General features: G+C 32.3%; 1 protein-coding gene across 4 annotated transcripts in view; it reads right to left on the reverse strand.

Annotated features, from left to right (window-relative positions):
• Nucleotides 1-12,372: 12,372 nt before the first annotated feature.
• DopEcR (G-protein coupled receptor DopEcR) overlaps nucleotides 12,373-16,726 on the reverse strand; it is a 73,298-nt gene continuing 68,944 nt past the window's right edge. For all 4 annotated transcript variants that reach the window (XM_073074145.1, XM_073074144.1, XM_073074146.1 and 1 more), the window contains one exon: nucleotides 12,373-15,276. In XM_073074145.1, coding sequence (XP_072930246.1) covers nucleotides 14,680-15,276 — 597 coding nt within the window. In that variant the 3' untranslated portion in view covers nucleotides 12,373-14,679. The remainder of the gene's footprint in view (nucleotides 15,277-16,726) is intronic.

Genomic DNA, 16,726 nt, shown 5'->3' on the forward strand with positions numbered 1-16,726 from the left:
AATGGGGAACAGTAAAAATAATGGGGATATTAAATCAAGACGTAAAAACTAAATGGACGTGTACAGAAATGCGAACGCGTAAATAATTGAAGACGGGTTTAATATTTTTAAATAAAGTTATAAAAAATCATAAAAAGAAAAAAAATCCTTCAATACTCCAGGTGAGTATCAAAGGTGAACCGCACTTGTTTCTGTCACCCTTAGGCAGGGGAAAGGCAACAGAAACAAGTGGTCGGTGGCCCCAAACACGCCACCGACGGTAGACTCCAACCATATTACGAGTCTTCCCCGACGAAAAACTCAAATCTACGAGTATAACGCAAAACATTACCAAGGTTTTCGATGTATCGTACAAAGTTCCTTATGAGTACAAATTACAAAAATCTTGAGTTTGCAAAACACCTAAAAATCTACCTATATAAAGCACGATACGGGTTGTTATTTAAACAAAATAAAAGACATATTCCTTATGAATTATGCTTCATAATCATAATTTACAACACTAATTGCTTTTATATGTGGTATCGTAATATGACTACTGTTTTAAATGCAATCTTAAGTATTTTGAATATTGTGGCCTATTTCATACTCATCATTTGGATTATTTTTTACAAAACGATGTCTCATTAAACTTACGCTAATACGTCACGTCTTCTTCCTAATATCAATAATACTAACACCGAGTCCTCTAAAATATTATTGCAATAAACATTAATGCATTGACATTACCTAGAAGTAACTGGAATGTTACCAAATAAATCTATGACACACTTGTTAAAAGAATACGTGACTATTAATTGTCAAATAATACAAAGATAAACCTTACATTATAATTAGAAGCATTTTAAATACGAATCTACGTAGTTAATTATCATCGGGCCAGTTTTGGTAGCAATGGTACCTTGGACTTAATCTAATATCTATAGTATTACAAAGCAACGCCTTGTTTATTAGTATAAGGGAATAAACATATAATATTCAATACACATTAATAGTCCTAGTACGTCTAAAGTGATTAAATATTGTAATTCACTGTGTAATATAACTAGATTTAGAAGGGATAAAAATGCGTCATATGTATAGAATCCATGCAATATGATTATATTTATTTAGTTAATATGTAATCGATTATTGATAATAGTTTAGACATACAATAATCATACAAATAGATTATCAGAAGATAAAATAAGGCAGTCATCTATCTGCATGTTTAATTTCAATTTTTGTTGGTATTTTTCTTACATACATTACAAATTACTTATACTTGAAAAACATTAAGAAATATATTAAAATACGCTATTTGAATAAATATGTCAAAAGAGTAGAAGAAACATCCAATATCTGAATCGATATACTGATTCCTAAATATACTATTCCTATACTGCGAAGTCTAACCAAGGCTACGAATTAACTAAATGCGATATCTTAAATTTTAGAAGAAGTACGTAGACACGACCAACAACAATGTGAAAAAACAGTGTAAAAGTGAAAAAAGTATGCTTTCTTTTCCTACTAATGTTACTATTCGTTAGGGAAGAGATTAAGTAATATTCCTATTTGAAATCTGTAGTTTATGGTTGAGTAAATAGTAATATTAATGATGTTAAAGAATGAATATTCGATGAAAATTCTGAACATACTGCAATAGTGTACAATAGCGAATTTGGAACTACGCGAAATAAAAACGAGAAGCCTGAGTGCCATGAAAATCCAATTCGTGATTATCATAAGTAGGCATTCGGTAAAAGAAAAGAAGCACACAAATGAAATTGCAGAATTTCAACCCCATCTCAACACCACATTTCATGAAGCCTTTTCCAATTCTTATTGAGATCACCATCAAATCTCTGCTAAGCAAGGTTTACGAAATTACATGACGAAATAATTCCAGCGTAATAAAACTGCTAGATGAAAGAAAGATGTTTGAAAATTAGAATTTCCATCGCCAATAATTTTTATAATATGGCATAGCAGTAGAATTAGCGTAATTATAAGTGACAGATGAAAACGAAGTGTCGTTACGAAATGACATGTCGATTTCGTTTTTTTTAAAGAATGTCCTTTTTAAGTTGAAGTAGCAAGCGAGCGTGCAGTCAATCTGATGGTAAATTGCTACTGCGCGCCCATGGACATCTGTAATCAACCCCGGATATGTTAAAATCGATAACAGATGCGTTGCTACTCCTGTGGTCTAAGTTGAAACGCCTCGGATAAGTATGTCTCACTTACCACACCCTTCGAAGCGAAACAGCATCGCTTAACCCTGCTGTTATAGGCCGAAATAGGTGTAGCGGTGGTACTGCCGGAGTCGAACCTCAGTGGGTTCTACCACCTTCATAACTAACTGGCACAAATGTGAAGAAAACGTCATAACACGATTAACGAATGAATTGAAAACGAAGACTAGTGTCAATGTTTCTATTGTGTATTGATGTGCGTTGCTTAAGGTTTCGTGTAGTGTGAAATGTGCTGGGTTTATAATAATATTGTTTAAATGTAGATCTACGTATTGGAAGAACACTGTAATCTGAATAACTTTTAAGGGCCTAACTAATAAACTAAACTGCAGTTTATTCGGTTTGTGAATGTCTCCGATATATGTATATTATCTGCAGAACCTATTCCAAATACACTACAATTACACGAAGAGTACGGACTTACTATGCAGTAATATTTTTATTTTTAATACTGATGCATTACCCATGGATAATGCAGTAATAATTAAATAGATATGACCGCCATAATATATCCATTAGAGAAATAGTACATTTAATAATATTATTTGAAATTTAAACTACGATTACGCAAGACTATAAGTGATTAATATAATAATATAATTATCGTAAAAGAATAAGACAGATAAAGTTAAATTTTAAACTTAAGTATTACATAAGCAAAAATTGATAATTAAAATATGCACTATTCATACGAGAGCGATATTACCAACTATTTGCAATAAATATTTATAGTAAATTAACGAATGTCATGCATCACTTTCATTTCGGCATCATTTTCGAACTTAAAATAATTTAAGAAAATCAGTTTCACTTATTTTTTTCTAACAAATGATTAAAAAATGATATCTCATCAATTCAAACAGAGTAGTTAATACTAAAAGACATAATACAATTACTAATTCAAATAACTTTCCTTATAAGACATGGGACCTATAATCGATACAATGGGAAACAACCCGGATCAGTTATACTAGTCCCGCCGCCTTGGTCGGGCCGTGCTCCCGACCCTTGCCTCGGCGCAACTACACTCATGGCCTACTCTTTTTGTTTTACCGTAGCGCTTAACATATAGATATATAATGCGCTAGTCTTCAACTAACACTAATCTATTTTGGTTAATATATCAATATACCAACACTAATAACACGAAAGATACGAAACGGATTTCGATACATAATTTACTTAACAAATCATCGACCTTTTCGCCGGGTTTATTATTTATTATTAAATATTATTTATGGCCGATAGAAAATTTACATGATCGTATGGATTAACCATAATACAATTACTATAAGCTTACTACAAGCTTATATCCTATAACTCTAACCTATTACTGTTGCGAATGAACTAACAGTCCTAAAATGATTATTTATTTTCAAGCATGAGAATTGCAAAATTATGTAGGTTTGAAGACTGTAAACCCACTTAAATAGTATCTACTTGAAATAGTGGGCTTTCCTACTGAATCTCCATTCACATAGAACGAGAAGTGTAAATAGAAAGAGAAGAAGATATCAGTGAGATATTAAAATATGTTATTTATGTACGTTTAAGATAACAATTGGAAGAATTACGGCGATATAATTCGAAAGCGAAGTAAGAAGATTTCAATAAATGGACATAATAGACGACTAATAACGCGATAGATATACCTATATCCAGACAAGGGACGCATTAGAGAGATTATAATCAAACTATTTTTTACAAGATTTAAGTAGGAAACTAGCTACGACACACATCAAACCAGAACACAGCAGCGCTTAATACTGCTCTTACCAGTTAGAATAAGGTGTGGCGGTGGTACTTCCCCCGACGAACCATATCGGTTCGACCACCATCCACTACTAGTAGTAATAATAAGTATTATTATTAATTTAGGAAACCCACGATGCGTTTTATTTTACAGTTAGTACATCAAAGGTTAAGATGAATTACCTCTGAGAGTAGATAAGAACATAATCGTCAATGCCTTTGTAATCAAGAGAATATACCATGCTTAACAAAATATTTTCAAATTCAGAAATACTCGTATTAACCGGACCTATAGGCACAGTCATAATTCTCGTGACATTATGACAATACACTTTAGCTACCGTTTTGTAAGCCTGTGCATGCACCTCTATTTTTTTTTATCTTGAGGTGTACACGTGTGATAGTTCATTAACAAAAATAGTTATGAAAGGAGCGTGAAGTCTACCGATTCACACTAAGCCAGCGTCGTGAACAATGATCAAGATCCGTCACTCTCAGATACCCTTGCCCAGTGGGACAGTAATGGGTTGACAACGAATATGCATAGCGGTGGACTTCTAGCAACGAATAGATTGAATAGACAATTTAGATATTATGTTCTTTCTGAGAAAATGTGTTACATTATTTCAAAAACAATGAAACACATGTATGTATCATATTATTAAGTTCATGTCAAGTTAATTCGTTTCCTGTTTAATTCATAATAGCCAATGATGTACTTACTACCATATAATTACTAAAAGTATAACTACAGACACAGTCACAATTTTTGTGACATTATGACTGACATTATGTCCCACTGGGGGACAATAATGGGTTGACAACGAACATATATAGCGGTGGACTTCTAGCAACGAATAGATTGAATAGACAATTTAGATATTATGTTCTTTCTTTGAAAATGTGTTACATTATTTCAAAAACAATGAAACACATGTATGTATCATATTATTAAGTTCATGTCAAGTTAATTCGTTTCCTGTTTAATTCATAATAGCCAATGATGTACTTACTACCATATAATTACTAAAAGTATAACAACAGACACAGTCACAATTTTTGTGACATTATGACTGACATTATGTCCCACTGGGGGACAATAATGGGTTGACAACGAACATGTATAGCGGTGGACTTCTAGCAACGAATAGATTGAATAGACAATTTAGATATTATGTTCTTTCTGAGAAAATGTGTTACATTATTTCAAAAACAATGAAACACATGTATGTATCATATTATTACGTTCATGTCAAGTTAATTCGTTTCCTGTTTAATTCATAATAGCCAATGATGTACTTACTACCATATAATTACTAAAAGTATAACTACAGGCACAGTCACAATTTTTGTGACATTATGACTGACATTATGTCCCACTGGGGGACAATAATGGGTTGACAACGAACATGTATAGCGGTGGACTTCTAGCAACGAATAGATTGAATAGACAATTTAGATATTATGTTCTTTCTTTGAAAATGTGTTACATTATTTCAAAAACAATGAAACACATGTATGTATCATATTATTAAGTTCATGTCAAGTTAATTCGTTTCCTGTTTAATTCATAATAGCCAATGATGTACTTGCTACCGTATAATTACTAAAAGTATAACTACATTGTAATAGTGCTTCAGATTACACAAATAATATTTACTACGGTTAATTGCCACAACATGTCCTCAGCGTCTAATTTGTATTTATATGATTTTAAAAAATTGTTTAAATGCGATTAAATATTACAAAATACGAGCTACATAGATTACATTGATTGTAATGAAACTATATTGCTTTCATTATACGAGATAATACGAAGGATTCATAATTAAAACACGTCAAGATAGAGAAAATTATTACTTAATACACTTGTAGATGTTCATAGAAGTAAGACTAAAATCACATCGATTACCCTAACACAGTTTATATTGTTTTTACGAAGAGACCTTTATATTAATAGAACTTCCGGTTTTTTTTTTATTTACCGAAGTTCTTTGTATCCACTACAAAAACTCTTACAAGATTAAAAATATTATAAGAAATACAAGTACAGAAATACCATAGATCTTAATTTTTAATAAAATTTAATATATGTATCGAAGACTAATGGATAAATGTGATAATGCAAGTCTATATAAAATTCCAAAAAACAAAAGAATATCAAGAAACTGTAAATGGGAGACGATTAGCATATTTTTATTAAGTTTATTATAATACGAATGCAAAAAATATAACAAAACATGTTCATAGCCTATTCTACGGCATGGATACGTGCCAACATCCTCGGAGGATATTGACGCATAGCCCCGCAGTTTCTCACCACGTCACTGTTGCTTCGAGAGAAGTAACAGCAAAGTAGGAGAAACAGGTTGGTGGCCCCGACCCGCCACCAACGGTAGGCTCCATCCTCTCTTAACGAACCTTCCCCGGGAAGAGATCATCGCGCCTCATTTACACCAATCCATTGCCATGAATAACTAGCGCAGAAAATTTAGTCATAGTTAAATCGCGTACGATTTCCCTTTCGATAGATTGGCGCAACCAATTTGAGTGGGCTCTGCAGCCCATGGTCATATCAAATCCCGAAAACGAAACGTAACGTAATTATATGCAAAAAAAATATTTACCAATATATCTAAGTAATAATATTTGAATAGTTAAGTACTGTTTTAAAATCAAAATTATTTTTAGTAAACTCAGTTTTTTATGTTATGGTGTGGTTATTTTTTATTGCGTCTATAAGACTATTAATCCAGATAAAGGATATAAGCCTAACAATGCAAAGTAATTGTTTAAATCTAATTCTATTTACAAGCAACAAGACGTGTCACAAATTGTTCCCATTAACACGTAAAAAAGTAGCTTAATAATACGCCTAATAAAGAATACGAGCCCCATGGAGATGTCATTTTAGCATCAGCGATCAATGATTTAGCTGCTTTCGGAAGCTAGTTGCATCTTCAAGCGCTCTACACACATGTTTGTGTCGGTTGCACTTTTGGACGCTCGATGTAGCAATTGAACGTGAAAAACGCGAATCGATGGAATCGCCAAAACCGCCAAGTATCTAGTCTGCTAGGGTTCTAAATTATTATTATGGAAGACTGCTAATCAAATAAGACTTTTTCCTACTATATTATGTTCGGTTGTTTTAGTAGGTACGTGATAATTGAATGTAATGGACTTTTTACAATTCGTCTATCTGATCATACATCAGCACGTAGTTGTAAAATTTCCGATTTATACGAGACATTTATATGAAAATACCGAAAAGTTGTTTCGCGGGCATCTTATAAACTTATTATAGGTTTTAGATTTTTTGTTAATTAACAAGATACGTTCTTTCACAAATTCTAAGAAAAATTGGCGCGAAAATGTATAGTCGCTTGTCACAAATATAAATGTCGGGTAGAGCATGTCTGCTGTACGATTTTTTGCAAAATTACTGCAATTATTTTTTATTTAAGTGGCATCTATTTTTCGCACAACTATAATGAATGAGTAAGAATCTTTAAGTAGTGTGCGCTAGAACATTTTTAATATAAATATTTTTGTTATAGTAACTAGATTACAGCTATTATTAAAATCTAGGATTATTATAAACGCGCATCCGTTTATCCTCATACTAGGATTAAATATATACATTCGGATGGCCAAACTTATTCGTCTTAATAGAACGCGTCCCATTCTATAAGAGCTCTACGTTATTTATCACAATTTACCAATCAAGCCTATTAAATCATTACGATTGTAACAGGATTTTTTAACCTAGATTATACATACATTTTATCTGAGTAATATGTGTAGAATTAGGTACATATCCTAGCATATAATATGTATTTATCGTTAACTATAATACAGTACAGAACGTGTTTCTGTCCTATCTACAAATATGTAACTACTTCTTTATACCCATTGAAAGCCTATTACGGTAACTTACGGCATGAAGTTTAGTTTAAGTTAATATTACAAGTGCTTTATTTAATAAGTGTGCTTTAGAGGATCCATAATAAGGATTTGATTACTGTTTTGTTTTTATATTTTTGTTCTGTATATAAACACATTGAAATCGTACATACGAGTCGAATAGATTAGGTTATATTCAGTCGGCAGGCGTCTACTACTACTATTTTATAAAAAATATATATACTTGTCGAATAGATAACCTCTCTTCCTTTGGGAAGTCGCTTAAAAAAGCTTAGTGAGGTAATATACGACACCCACACATATGTGTGTTGTCTAACTTTGTTATTTTACAATGCTAAAAAAAGTTAGATTTTTAAGGAAATAAATGATTATTGCAAACTAGCTCTTAAGAACGTATTCGTGTACTTATTGCAATGTTTCTGAACATCATTATAAACAAACGACTTTTCGTAAACAACTGCAGTTGATTTGTCGCAGCCTTTTACGCTCAGCTATAAATAGAGATACTGTGAACCCTTTTTAAAATTCCATATCTAATCAGACTATTTAGCAAACGGAAGATATTTTAAAGTAGGAATACTTAAAAAATACGTCTGACTTCAGAATATAACCTTATCACTTTAGGTATATGATATGACATCTGAACTATTCGTTGTTATTAATGGAACAGTGGAATGAGTATGTCTCACAAAATTCCTATATATTATGACAATATCCTGAAGCAAGTAAGTTTTTAATTGCATTGTTAGTAATAAAGTTAATTTTAAGTAATTGTTACAGACATTTATTTTCTAATTAATGTGCTTTGGAGCACAGAGATTTCGCTTACGTATTGTACATGTATAGCGCCTTGATTATTATACATTTATCCTATATTTCTATTGTTATTCCTAAAACCAGAAGTTAGCGTTTTCGTTAAAGATCGGAATATAATTACAGACGAATTGCATATGAATAATTATTCAATGAACAAAGTGTTGAAGGAGATTGTAAAATATACAATCATGTCATCTATATATACGCTAAAACCTAAGAAACTACATATTTACATATTATAGTATAGTATTAAGTAGCAGTATAAAACTATAGATGATCTGTATGGCCAGTGGCACAGATATTCATCTCTTAATCTAAGCTAATGTTATTGAAGGTTTATTTTCTCGCTTGCTTCACCTTAGACGATGTAAGGTATAATTCTTAAACTATTATGAAATTTATATCTAATGAAATACGTTTTGCATATGAACGGTTAAGTTTCGCCGTCACTAAATAGCTACGATAGAAAAGTTTAATACGTCATACAGGACGAAGGTGTATCTTACAAACAGTAAACAATCCTACAAACAGTATAATAATTACATATATTCCAATTCTTAACGTTAAGATTAAATTTCATATCGTATTTAAAAACCTCAATTGTTTACATACACGGCAGTGCTCTTATCGAGGCTATACGATCTTACACAAGCTATAGCGAACCATGAGTATATTATAATATCATAAAGCACGAACATGATCTCTATTTGCCATAAAACTAACGTTTGTCGACAAGACTCTCGATGGAAATCATCAAATATTATTATATATATCACTTGATCATATAATTATTTAAATGTATATAGCGTTACAACTTATCCTAAAACGAATTCCTCTATCAATATCCAAAGAACAACATACGACAAATAGATTGGGTCACCCGATACTACATGGATATATCGTTATATTGGTATAGCTATCGACTATATAGCGCCCATAGCTAAAGTATACTAAATACTAAATGAAACTTCGAATATACCACGAATATTTCGAATATGATAATAACCATGTATGGTTACTTTCGGTATCTTAATGAAAGAATATTGTGCGGATCACATATTAACAATATACATAACTGTTACTGGAATTTACATTTCTAATCGACCAAACGACGCATACAAGACGAAGAGTAACACTGCCGATAACACGAATGTCTCGCCTATTCCTATAACAACAACCATGCACTCATATGATTACTTTTCAAATCGTAACTTATGAGAATAATGCGAGGATTTCGATGATCCTGGAAATATTTCATGACGAATTCGCTTCTAAACTCGCCACATTCAACGCTAACAGAACCGTAACATGGAAGATACGAGTAGCACGAATATCTTATCTATCTACCTTAACCCATAGATTAGTAAAGATACTTCGCCGCCTTGAAATTGAATGAAGCCACAAACGGGTTTTTTTAGTAAGTTCTTTTTTTGAATTCTTGACAAATAAAAACATTTTTAGGGAAAATTTACGAATAAATAACTAATACTGCGTAATTTACGTAATAAATAAATAATTATTTTAAATATTTTAGGGACATTTTAGCACGGAGTTATGCAAATATTTAATCACAAATTGGCTTTTCTAATTCACAGACAGAGACATATCGATGTACATAAAGCGTCATTAATGAATGATAAATGACACAAATATTTAGTAAATACTACGTCTGCAACCCTACATCCGTGTGGTTACTTTTCGTATCTAAACAAGTAACAATAATGCGAGGACACTGATGTTCCTGCAACATTTAAACACGAATTCGCTGTTTAGGAAACCCAAAAAATTAAAAGAAAACAAAATTTAATATCGACCGTAACAAGGTTACCTCGTTATCTTTATCGTTATCACCGTAAATCTGAATGGTGGCCATTTCCAATTTCAATCAATATTTATTGATAATTTCAAAATAGGACGCAGAAGGTCCTTTATTGAAAATCAGATGTAAAAAGTACGAGTACTAAGACTGAACTAACATTTAAAGACAAGCAATAGAAAAGACGCCGATGTACAGCAGTATTTAAGCATAATGTCTCGCCTTAAAACTGTGACGATAACCATGTGATTGTATGGTTACTTTACAAATCTTAGCAGACAAGTATAATGCGAGGACCTCGATGATCCAGAAACTATATCTGAATACGCATTCGATTATCAATACCAATCGAGCGACGCGCGAGAAATGAATAAAGGATTACATTAACATCACGAATACACAAAATACGAGAAAGGTACGAAGACCCAAACTCAACGATTCGTGTAGCTCTTTTTTTTAATTGTATTTTAAAATGTGTTAGAAATTTTCATAAGGTTAACGAAACGTAACACTGATTATACGAAAATTTACGATACAAACTATTTTCTACCACAATTTGAATCACAGAAAGTGATAATTCCGAATTCATTAGACAAAACTAAAATTGACACGAATAATACGAATAAGGCTAGTCTAGATTAAACGTGACACGAACATTTCGACTTATTTATCCGATTATAACCATACATGCGCATGGTCGCATATTGTATCATTACTTGCATGAAATATGCGGAAACGCCGATATTCCCGCTATATTTTACGCAAATCTAAATGATATATCGAAAAAAACACGAAAATGTGCTTATTTTTAACACCTACACACATTTTTTTTTTATTTTTTTCTGTTTTTGTTATTACATTGACCGTAAAGAACAATACGAGAAAGTCGATACTCCTCGAAATATATTAATACACGAATTCTATCAATAAAAACGACCGTATCCAGCAAATACTAAAGATATATATGAATATAGCACGAATATAGTAATTTCGTTACAATTATAACTTTACATCTTTTTAGTTATATTTCGGATCTAAACCTATCTATGCGAGATCGTTTATATTTCTGGTGACCTACGTTAATAGCATATCGTGAGCATATTGTTTTATTATTCCTGCTATATCAGTAGCTACAAGTCGAATTATAACTAGCAAAAATGCTATAATTTATTTATACCAGGAATGCTTTCTAAATGGAAGAACAACGTTTGTTTGAATGCACGAAAATCTTAATTTTACGACTGACCATAAGTCCATATGGTTTTATTTCTAATGTTACAATGCAAGATCGCTGTTTCTTGCATTGTACATTGAATCTATCAACTATCCGCAAACATTATCGTGTCATCTATGCTATATGTGTCTATTAAACTATAAATTATGTCCGATCGAAAATTTACCGACGAGAATTACGATCGAAAATTTACCGACGAGAATTACCCTCGAAACATTTTGTCAATACACTAAATCGAATATCACAAATTTCGCAACATTTGAAAACTTATAACGTATATACAACTTACTCCTAGTACTACCAATCTGTTCGAACCACGTGATCGCTGCCACTTCAGGTCCTTGCAAGTTTTAAGATTATTTAAATTCACGATTACGCTAATTATATACAACAAATACGTATTACGAGCGCATTTAAGTAATACGTTTTAGAACGCAAAATTATAATCTTATAGATTAGTAAAGATAGTTCGCCGCCTTGAAATTGAATGAAGCCACAAACAGCTTATTTTAGTAAGTTCTTTTTTTGAATTCTTGACAAATAAAAACATTTTTAGAGAAAATTTTCGAATAAATAACTAATACTGCGTAATTTACGTAATAATTACGTATAAATAAATAATTATTTCAAATATTTTAAGGACATTTTAGCACGGAGTCGTGGCAAAACTTTTTTACGCAACTATTTCAATTCTCAAAACTGGGTACATTTTCTTGTTAGGAGTGAGTAATCTTTACTTATAGTATGTCTTATATTTGAAATTCTCGTGTCACAATGTTAGTTACCGTACTCCTCCGAAACGGCTTTACCGATTTTCACCAAATTTTATATGCATATTCAGTAGGTCGGAGAATCGGCTACTATCTATTTTTCATATCCCTAAGTGATAAGGGTTGTTCACCCTTAACATTTTTTTATTTATAGGGCAACACAACGTTTGCCGGGTCAGCTAGTTAAGTATATATTCATTCATTGTAACTTTATAGAGTAACGCAAGCGCTCCTATGAGATCTTACGATGCTATCCTTAACCCTATTATCACTATTTTGCCACTGGGCCTCGCGTTGGGACGAGTAGCCAACGCGCAGTGGCAACAGAAGTCGTCTTAATTGACGGTTTTCCCATTTCGCATGCTATTATATATATACAACCTTATACCATTCCTATTATAACCTTAACTAACAACGTCTGCACTACATCGTTGATAGTTTTTTCTGTGATCGTTTAGATTTTTGTAGAAAATCTAGTCAATATTCAATATGTATTGAAGATTGCCGATTTTTTAAAATGTGGAATTGTTCTAAGTGAGATAAGGTAAGATAATCTTATTTAACTCCAACGCTGTAGGTGTTTCAAGTAAAATGTTTATTTGTATTAAGTAATCATTTATTCCATTTTCGAATTATCTCCTACATCTGTGGTTTTACTTAAACTTTCAAACTAGTGAATGGAAAAGACTATCAACGAGGTCACTAAGCTACGAGTAGATATTTTAAAAACAAAGTTAAGTGCAAAACGCTATTGCACCGAGCACTAACGCTTATACGTAATTGTGCTTTACGCATTCATTTATCAATTCTAGCTTTATAAATCTACTTTATATTTTAATACAATAGATGTGGATTCGAATGCGGCACATCCGAAGTGCTTTAACTTGTTTCCTAATACGTAAGGCGGATTACATTGCTTAATCGGTCAGCATTTTTACAATAGCGAAAATGTTACAGTTATCGAAACGAATAGAAAAATAGTTTATGTACATGGTGCATTACGTCAATATTCCGAATTAGCATTAGTTTAATTAGGTTATACGTTAATTGATTAAGTACATGTTGTTAGTTATTTCAACACGTTATTGTAAATTCCTATAAGAATTTACGAAAAATAGCAAACGTAGTCAGCAGTTACATATTATTATTATTAATGTAAGACGCTATATCGTCATAGGCTTGTTATGACATCGAAAGACAAATTATTATTCACGCCTGCAATCGAAAACGATTATGTATAGAAGAAAATAATCTTATCATTATGTTAAAGAAGAATAAATGATATGGACATATTATTGCAGATATAAATTATATTAATTATTGTCGATAAATTGAACGTTCTCATGATATAGACGAAATAATCAAAAATGGACAATATAAATGTAAGTAACCTAACCGACGTCAATGAAATTTAGATTCTAAACTCGACGCTTTTTCAAAAGACAAAAATCCGTTCATTAAAAATTTAAATATAAAACTACTACAGGCTACAAAAAAATACCTATTTACCTTTTGCTTCATTAATCTAGGCTATGTAGAGGTAAAAAAGCATTCCGTTGTATTGAATTTACGATAAGTTTTCAACAAGAAACGAATAAATACGTCGGAAAATATAGTTACACATCCAAAATAGACGTCCTAAGCTAACCTAAATTAGTTATTTCTAAAGGAATAACAGTAATAGTGATTTTATTGATTTTTCCATCATCGACTTCTCTTTTATCCCGTTTTTTAATCTTTACTGAGATTATAGCCTCCTCTGATCGACAGTTTAGGAATTTTATATTCCAGCTTTCCAGGAATATAATATACCGTGTCGCTGTTTGTATTTCATCATATTCGTTAACCGTTGCTGAGATTGGAACTTTTTAAACAATTTGACTCGGCACTTGGTACAATATCTCCTATTTTCATTGAGAAACCGTTACAATTATTAATTTTAATATTACTCTTAACTAACATAAAGAAAAAATTGAGCATTCTATTCGAACGTAAAGACAAATATCTGAAGACGAAGTGAACTCCTCGAACGTTGATGATGCAGGCTCCGCTTAAAAATTTCTTAAAGTCACATTCTAAACACATGCCATCACTAAAGTTCGAGCATATATGCTCGATAGCAAAAAATCAATCATCATTGTCCATACCTATCAGCTCCGCCTGAAGACGTCCCTTGGTGCGGCAGCACGCGGTGAGGCACAGAATCCGCAGCGCCAGGCGGAAGTTGGGGCTGAGCAGGATCAGGATGATGATCTTCCAGAAGGAGTTGAGTATGCCCAGCCACACCATGCCGAAGTGAAGCATCGGGATCTTGAGCTCCTGATCATTGAAGTATTCGTAAATTCTGACACCGGCGTACGGGGCCCAACTTAGCCAAAACGCAGACACGAGGATAAAACTCATCCAATGACTAGGATTGGCAAGATTCTCTGCCAGCGCAGTCGCATATTCTTTATCGTGTATCGGGGCACCACTATTCAGCTTTCTTTTCATTGAAAATATATAGAAGTAGTTGTACACGATGGAGATGACACTAGGGCCAAGAACAAGTATACCCAAAGTAGCAGTGTAGGCATAAGTGGTGCCCCAGTCGAGCATACAGATAAAAGTTTCTGTGTCAAAGTTGGCCTCTTTCTTATATCCAAGAAGTGGTGGGCAGCAGAGCATGGCAGCGGAGATCCATGTGAAAACCATCCAGCATTGGCTTCGCGTACGAGTTTGAACCTGTGAAATTATTGTGGGATTGTTGATTGTGTCTAAATGAAATCTATTTTTTCTTATAAATAAGGGTAATATTACTGCCATATTTAGTCTACATACGAGTAACTGCCGATACTACCTATAGATTTTGGAATTTTGTTAAAATACGTACATAAGTTACATTGATTAACGTATCATTATGTCCTCTATCGTTAAGACCAATCTGGGTTCCTAAATAATTTATTTTTTGTTGTTCATCTAGATGTGGCAGCATTATTTAAACGTACATCTTTGAACAATCATGCAAATCCGTTCTATTAGCTTAAGGCGAAGCATGCCAACTAAACGTAGATCTTGAATGGTCACAGAATGGCATTATGCTCGAATGTATTACATGTCTGTTAAGCTAGCTGCATCTTATTTAATTTCTCACTTTAAAATGGCACGTACTAAACAAATGTAAATCAAATATAGTTCCAGTTAATAGAACGTTGTATTTGAGATATTGATAAATTAATTAAAAATAGTTAAAATGGTAATAAAATATCAAAAATATTCGTATCATAGTTTGATCAAACGAAAAATGTTTAGTAACTCGAGTAAGCTTATATTAACCAGTTAAATAAGCAGACCTTATAAAAATATATAAAAATCTAGCTATATTGTATAATATTTTATCCCAAAAACCTTTATTAAACCATGCCTTGATATCCCAGCATTAAAAATAATTTATTAATCCACTTTTATTAAATTCAAAAGATTAAAATCGAGCAATATACTCTAAAACTCCAGATTGTGCCAGATAAAAAAATTAAAAAATCTGAAAGCAGATCTTTCAATTCATGGTCAGTGTTTCAATGTCATGTATCGTGTTGAATTATAAACATTGACATAACCTTCACCCTGTCTAATTTTTATGTAAGTTGACCAATTGACTAATGAGGACAATATTAGAATGCTCTAATACATTATAATTGTAGAAAGAGTATCGGATATCCTCTTTTATTTTCACTTGTATTAGAATCCAATAGAAGTATCTACTAGACAAATAATATCGGCAATATAAGTATTTAATAGTAAACGGGAATTTATTTATATTGTATTTCCCCATCTCGCTGTTCAGAGCAGAATGATGTATATAGTTTTCATGTATAAGGTTTCCACCTTCCCTTTTAGGAACTCTTTTACAAGCCAATGTACCTAATAGGCTAAGACTTCACGAGTTATTTTTTGCTTGTTAATCACACTTTTTATAGCGTAACTATCTCAAGCACTGCTGTATCGGGTAGAAATAGATGTTATACCTAAGTTTGCTAAATACGGCAGATGTTACTAATATCATCTATAACTAAACTCATACGGAAATGTCGCAACGCATCTGTAACCATGTCGTTACTTGTGGATAGTGTTTCTATGATGACCACTTAACATCAACATTCGCCCACCTCGAGATGTGGACTAATTTTAGGATTAT

The sequence above is a fragment of the Epargyreus clarus genome, unplaced genomic scaffold, assembly GCF_041222505.1.
Source record: "Epargyreus clarus isolate Ecla_fem2 unplaced genomic scaffold, WU_Ecla_fem_2.2 ptg000007l, whole genome shotgun sequence".
Lineage (NCBI taxonomy): Eukaryota > Metazoa > Arthropoda > Insecta > Lepidoptera > Hesperiidae > Epargyreus > Epargyreus clarus.